Genomic DNA, 7,729 nt, shown 5'->3' on the forward strand with positions numbered 1-7,729 from the left:
TTCCGTAGACTAAAGAGAAAGGAGTTGCCCCTGTCGAAGTGCGCACTGAAGTGCGATAACCATGAAGAGCAAAGGGTAACATATCATGCCAGTCTTTGCATGTTACTGTCATCTTTTGTATGATCTTTTTAATATTCTTATTAGCAGCTTCCACGGCGCCATTCATCTTTGGCCGGTATGGAGAAGAGTTATGGTGTTTTATTTTGAACTGCGTGCAGAGTTCAGTAATCATCTTGTTGTTCAAATTAGTACCATTATCAATGATAACTTTTTCAGGGATGCCATACCGATAAATGAGACTATTCTTGATGAACCGTGCCACCACATTCTTGGTGACAGAAGCAAATGAGGCTGCCTCTACCCACTTTGTAAAGTAATCAATAGCAACAAGAATGAAACGATGTCCATTAGAAGCAGTAGGTTTAATCTCTCCAATCATATCAATGCCCCACATTGCAAAGGGCCAAGGTGCTGCCAACACGTTCAATGGAGTAGGAGGTACATGTACTTTGTCCGCATAGACCTAACACTTGTGGCAAGTTCTGGAGTGACGGTGGCAATCAGCTTCCATGGTAGACCAATAATACCCTGCTCTCAGGATCTTCTTGGCCATCGTATGTCCACTAGAATGAGTCCCAAAAATACCGTCGTTTAGGTCTTCCATAATCTTTTCTGCTTCCCTTTTATCCATGCAACGCAGCAAAGTCGAATCATGATTACGTTTGTATAATACTCCATTGCTCAAAAAGAATTTAGCGGAGAACTTCCTCAGAAATTTTCTGTCATTGATGGATGCCCCTTCAGGGTATTCCTGAGTTTCTAAATATCTTTTTACTTCGTGGAACCAAGGTTTCTCTTCTACTTCATCAGTATTAAGTTCATAACAATATGCTGGTTCATCTAATCGTTCAATGGTGATCATGGGAGCTTCATTGTCCCATCTGACTCTGAACATAGATGACATGGTAGCCAATGCGTCTGCCAACTGATTCTCTTCTCGTGGAATATGTTCGAATGTAGTCTCTTCAAAGTATGGGATTAATGTCAACACCCGCTCTCGATAAGGGATGAGATTCGGATGTTTAGTGTCCCATTCTCCTTTAATCTGACTGATTACTAAGGCTGAGTCTCCGTACACTCTCAAAAACTTGATTCTCAGGTCTATAGCAGCTCTGACTCCCAAAATACATGCTTCATACTCAGCCATATTGTTGGTACAGTCAAAACATAGTCTAGCAGTGAAAGGCGTATGGAAACCCCTGGGAGAAATAATTACAACACCAACACCATTGTCCAATGCATTAGAAGATCCGTCAAAAACCATAGTCCATCGGGATCCCAGTTCGGGTCCTTCATCTGGTCCAGGTTCTTCATACTCAGTAACAAGCATGACATCCTCATCTGGGAACTCAAAATTCATAGATTGGTAATCATCAACTACTTGATGAGCCAAATGATCAGCTAACACGCTTCCTTTGATTGCTTTCTGAGTAGTATATTGGATATCATACTCTGTTAAAATCATCTGCCATCTTGCTATTCTTCCGGAGAGGGCAGGCTTCTCAAATATATATTTGATAGGATCCATCTTAGAAATCAATAAAGTGGTATGATTGAACATATACTGTCTTAGTCGGCGAGCAGCCCAAGCCAAAGCACAACAAGTTTTCTCGAGCAATGAGTATCTTGTTTCACAGTCGGTAAACTTTTTGCTAAGGTAGTATATGGCATGGTCTTTTCGACCAGACTCGTCATGTTGCCCCAACACACACCCCATTGAATTTTCTAACACAGTCAAATACATGATTAGAGGTCTTCCTTCAACTGGTGGCATCAGAATTGGAGGTTCTTGGAGATACTTCTTGATTTTGTCAAAAGCTTCTTGACATTCATCATTCCATATCATCTCTTGATTTTTTCTCAGTAATTTGAAGATGGCTTTGAAGGTAGCAGTCAAATGGGAGATAAATCGGGCAATGTAATTCAAGCGTCCCAAGAAACCTCTGACTTCTTTATCTGTACGGGGAACCGGCATTTCTTGAGTGGCTCTCACCTTAGCCGGGTCAACCTCAATTCCTTTACCACTGACAATAAAGCCCAAGAGTTTACCGGATCTTACTCCAAAGGTGCATTTTTTCGGGTTCAATCTCAACTTGTACCTCTTCAACCTCTCAAACAGTTTGTATAAATGATCGAGATGTTCTTCTTCAGTATGAGCTCTGGCTATCATGTCGTCCACATATAACTCTATTTCATGATGGATCATATCATGGAACAAGACCACCATAGCACGCTGGTATGTGGCCCCTGCATTCTTTAAACCGAATGGCATTACTTTGTAACAGAAAGTGCCCCATTGCGTCACAAACGTAGTTTTCTCCATGTCTTCAGGTGCCATCTTAATCTGGTTATAACCTGAGAATCCATCCATGAATGAGAATACCTTGTGTTGAGCGGTGTCGCAACCTGAAAAATACAGAGGTGCGAAAAAACAACCGGCGAAGAAAGATGACAGAAGAGTCGCCACCGTGCGTTATTTATCCCAAAGGAGGGAAAGGAAACGCTCGAAGTAAACCTGGAGAAAAAGGAAAGGAAAAGACAAGGTCTCGCAACCAAATCTTGGGTTCGGGAGTCGATTATGCGAAGGGAAGGTATTAGCACCCCTACGCATCCGTAGTACTCTACGGGATCCACTCTTGTTGTTTCTTGTCTAAAGGGTGTGTGTTTATCTAATGTACTATTTACTAAAAGAAAGGGGTCAAAGAAATGACTCGCATGGATGTCGCATCCATTGCATACGTATCTCATCTGAATATGAGAATCAGAGTCTTCGTAGCTCGGGTACCTATGGGTTAAAGAGGAGTGTGCTCGCTAAGACGTCGCGTCTTATGCCTACGTATCTCATCGGGAATGAGAATCAGAGCAAAACGTAGTTCAGCTAACTACGGGAATAAGGGTCTCGATTGCGACTAGGGCAAGAGAAAGGGAAAGTCCCGATCGCAACGAGGGCGAGAGAAAGGATCGCAACAAGGGCGAGAGCAAACAAAGATTAGTTGTTAGTCGTTAGTCAAACTCGGCAAGACATCGCATCTTGTGCCTACGTATCTCATCTGAACATGAGAATCAGAGTTGCCGTAGTTCGGCTACATAGGAACGCCAAACAAAACACACGCAGGAAACCGACTGCCAATCGCTGGACTTATGTCAGACTCCACACAAACAGGCAAACATGGAAACCGAATGCCAATCGCTGGACTTACATCGGACTCCGAACCAACAAACACACACAGGAAACCAACTGCCAATCGTTGGACTTATGTCAGACTCCTACACACACAAAGGGTTTAACCGGACGCTGAATCGTCAGAAGCAACAACAAAGTTGAACAAACAAGCTAACAGGGAGTCTGGTACTCGAGCCTGCTAGCTGTCAAGCAAACACACACAAAGAAAAGGAAAAGAGTGCCCGGAGAGATCTCGCACGACCTCCTGCCTACGTACCTCATCTGGTATGAGGATCAGAGCAACGTAGTTCCCCTACATAGGGATTGCCATCTGAACATGGACTTACAAAGGAAGACACCAGTTGCGTCAAAGGAGAGTGGGCAATGTGTTCACGTCCTAGCAGTAGGTGTCGCAGCTTGCTGAATTGAGTCTTAGAAAGTTACCTCTTTGCAATAGAACGGACTACATGCCACAAGATCGGAGACGCACGGAAGGTCTAAAAGAAATGGGGAAGCTCTGCCCTAGAGTTGTCATGCAATATGTACTTAGGTGTTAGGATTTACAAATCTACATTCGGAAAAGCGTCATCTATCTCTACTCAACAACCGTGGCCGAAAAAAGGTTTTTGATTGGTCGCACGGCGGCGAGAAAAAGAGTTTGATTGGTTGGATGTGCTTTGAGTGATGGCGAGAACTAGGATTGGCGAGATATACATCTCGAATCCTAGCCTCAGGAGTGCATGGTATACACCATGTTCCATTTCCATCTTTATTTGCAAAAGTGTTTAATAGAGAATTAAGTGTTTTGAATTTGATTGAGAAAGGGTTTGGAGAAACCGCATTGACAATTTTAGGCGATGGCGAGAGTTAAGATTGGCGAGGCATACGTCTCGAATCTTAACCTCAGGAGTGCATGGTATACACCATGTTCCATTTCCACCTTTATTGAAAAAGTGTTAAATAAGAATTAGGTATTTTGAGTTTTTGTTGTGAAAATGACTTGACCTAGATCAAGTATTGATGGACGTTTGAGAAAGATTTGAATGAGTGTTTGATAGAGCAAAGTGGGTAAATTGGATGATGGCGAGAGCTAGGATTGGCGAGATATACATCTCGAATCCTAGTCTCAGGAGTGCGTGGTATACACCACGTTCCACTTCCATCTTTATTGAAAAAGTCTTGACTTATGAATTAATATTTTTTTGAGTTTTTATTAGAGAAAATGGCTTGACGTTAAATCAAGCATTTGATGAAAGTTTGGAAGAACTGGAATGGAATAGGAGGGCGAAATGAATTGATTTGTTTATTGAGAAAATACTCGACGTTGGATCGAGTCATATTTTTGTACTTTTTGAAATTGTTGATTTTATTCTTGTGTTAGTATCTAACTAAACAGTTAAACAAATAAATAAATAAACAGTACAAGATTATTACACATCGGGGGAGTGGGGTACATTTTGTCAAATGGGGATTAAAAAAATCATGAAATAATTAAATCGGACCCAAACAACAAATAATGCAAAATATGAGTGTAAGTGCAAGAGAACCGGCTCATTGTAAGAAAGCCCAAGAGTAAGCTATGTGAGGTCGATGTCGACGCTTAAAAAGCAATCGACTTACAAGGGTGTGAAAATGGGCTCGATATTAAATCGAGAAAAATATGATTTTTATAAATTAAAAAAATGGTTTTGAATGAATGATGAAATTAAAAGAAAACAAATTTGCATTATTAACAAATGAAACTATGAGTATAATAAAGGCATAAACATAAAAAGAAATGAAAATGCTAAAAGAAAATAAAATAGCTAAAAGAAATAAAATGCCCAAAAATGCTACACATGAGTATTAAACCCACCCCACTCAAGATTATGATACTACCCTTCTCCACCAGACCACTCATGATTGTTTATTATTTTGATGCTACTTTAAATGTATAAACTAAGACAGATTAAACATTAGAATAAAAACTAAAATAAAAAAGGGTCTGTTGGACTACCAGTAGTCAAACCCAGTCGCCTGGCTGTTGGGTTTTTCAACAGAATGTGCATTGAAAATGTGTAATATTTATTAACTAAAATTTAGGAAGTTTAAACAAAATCTTTAATGTTTTTTTTAAAACTTATTCTGTATAAAAATAAATTAAAGAAAAGAAAAGAAAAAAAAGGAAATCAAAACAGAGAACACTTCCGTCTCCGTCTCTCACAATCTCACGAATTCTCTATCAAACACAAAGAATCTCTCTCTCTCAACTCTCATTGTCCTCAATCGCTGCCCACGAACTCTCTCACATTTCTTTCAACCCCTCAACGAATCTCTCTCGCATTCGACCTCAAGCTCCTCTCACGTCCTCAACCACATTCCCAAATGCACAATACCCACAGCTTTAAAGGAACCTGAAGTTTACCTCCGGTGGCGATTTGGTAGTGACGATGAATGATGAAGCCAAAACCTCGCTCTTTCGCCTCTCTGATACAGGTGTCTTTCGATTTTGGGATTTTAGGTTTTTCTCGAGATTTTCCGCCTCCAATTTTTCGTTGTTGATTAGGGTTTTAATTCTGCTTTTCAAATTTTCAATTCCGCCTCCTTTTCTTTTACTGGTTCACTCTCTCTATTTATGCTCTCAGCTTAGGGTTTCGATTTGATACTCAAAAGCTCAAAGAAGCAAATTCCAGAAGTGCTTTTTCTGCTCAAAAACGAGTTTGTCCTATTTGATGCTATTATCCGGAAACGGTATTCTGAACTTAGCTTTCTTCTTCGCTTTTGTCTTTATGCTCAATTGGGATTTTCTGGATTTTTAACTGCTTTGCTATTACCTTATTCTTTTTACTGCAGTGACTTTTTTGTGAAAACTCAAGAGCAGTTTCAGTTGAGGTTCAATGGCTTTGGAGGTTTGGCTTGGCTTCAGTTTGCTTCTGCTTTCACTAAGAACCTTGGTTGCATGACCTATTTCAATTCCCATGCCTGGATCACTGGCTTGGTTCAGCTAGTATGCACCCTTGGAGGGTGGTTTGTTTTCACTGCAACCTGACTGCTGACTGTTGTTTTGATGCAGGTCTGGTAATCATGTTGTTTGGCAAGAGTGTGCATAGTGTGGATACGAAAGCATTTGGTGAAGTAAACCTCTGCTTCATCAATAAGTTGATTACGAGAAGTATCAAAATCCACCATTATTCTTGTTACTGCGTCGTCATGGTCCAAGTCAATCTCCTCGAACTGAATTCCAACAACCAGTGCTGTCATTTCGCCATGAGTAAGATGTCCATCTTTATTTTCATCAATTGTTGCAGATAACTTTCTAATTATGTCTGTATCGGGTTCGCCATTATCTTTCAGAAGCTTTCCCAATGAACGCATCTTCAAATGTCTCAGAAGCCCCAAAATAACATGCTTATGTTTGATATATTCCAATTTTCGTTTTTGTATCCAGGGTTGGAAAATTTGGTAAAGGCAATACGATATCAATAAGCAGACGGAAATAACAAAACCAATCAAAACAGCCAAGTGCTTTCCAGAAGTTGAATTGAGCATTTGTGGTAGTTGAACAATCACGAATGGAATGACAGATATAACCATAATCCTTGCAGCATAACTTGTCCAAATATCCGTACTAATACCAGAACCAGTTAGACTGAATCCTCTGGTGTCTGTTGAATCTAGTGCAATTGAATCCTCAATGTCACACTTGCCTACAATCACACAAGTCCTCCATATTATAGTAAGAAGCAGCACCGTTGATCCAGCTAGCAGTCCCATTCCAACAGCTACCTGATTTTGAGCAACTTCTGCACTTCCAGAAAGCCCAGACACGAGAATGAGCATGGCATCAGGGAGAGCACCAAGGATAGGAAGAAACAACCCTCCAACAATGTCGGGACCCAAGATCTCAAGCAAGAGTTCGCTACCGTTGGACAAGAACGTAGCGGCGGTGTACATGAGAAACCCATAAACTATAATGAGAAACAAGTTCCCAAGGACGGTGGTGGTGCAGGGTTTGTTGTGGGTTGCATTACGGTTCTTGGTTGGCTCTAACAGGGCAATGGTATCCAGCATGTTTTTTTGCAAAAATTGTTGTGGCTTCCATTCATTTTTTTTTTGTTTAATGAAGCTCTGAACCAATGTCTACTGCAGGGCCAATTGTATTTGAGGCTTTGGCCAGGTAATATGGTGTACTGTGAGCAAGGAATTTGGTTGCAGTTGGTGTTAGGCTCATGTGGTAATGTTGATTTGTTGCTGCAGGATACATGTTTCCAAGCTGCAACCTTCAATCAACTAGTCCTCAACAAGTGTTTCCATGGTTTTGTGTGGCTTGCTGCAAGATCACATGGTCTTGCAAGTTGCAAGCATGTGTGCATTGATGTACTGCTTGCTGGAGAGTTCCACAAAAGCTGCATTAATTTTTGTTTTTATATTTTCTATGTTCTTTTGAACATCGGACGGTAAAACAACAGCATCGACTCCAATATTCTTAGCCGCACCGAGATAATCTGACACGTTCCTGAGGTTTTC

The 7,729-nt window shown here is 40.7% G+C and overlaps 1 protein-coding gene across 1 annotated transcript; it reads right to left on the reverse strand.

The window, feature by feature from the left end:
- Positions 1 to 6,202: 6,202 nt before the first annotated feature.
- Positions 6,203 to 7,202, reverse strand: LOC127078942 (sodium/calcium exchanger NCL). Its single transcript, XM_051019353.1, has one exon. It carries the CDS (start codon positions 7,154 to 7,156, stop codon positions 6,203 to 6,205), a length of 954 nt encoding a protein of 317 aa, XP_050875310.1. The 5' UTR covers positions 7,157 to 7,202.
- Between the last annotated feature and the right edge of the window lie 527 nt (positions 7,203 to 7,729).

The sequence above is a fragment of the Lathyrus oleraceus genome, chromosome 5 (assembly GCF_024323335.1).
Source record: "Lathyrus oleraceus cultivar Zhongwan6 chromosome 5, CAAS_Psat_ZW6_1.0, whole genome shotgun sequence".
In the NCBI taxonomy this organism is placed as follows: Eukaryota; Viridiplantae; Streptophyta; class Magnoliopsida; order Fabales; family Fabaceae; genus Lathyrus; species Lathyrus oleraceus.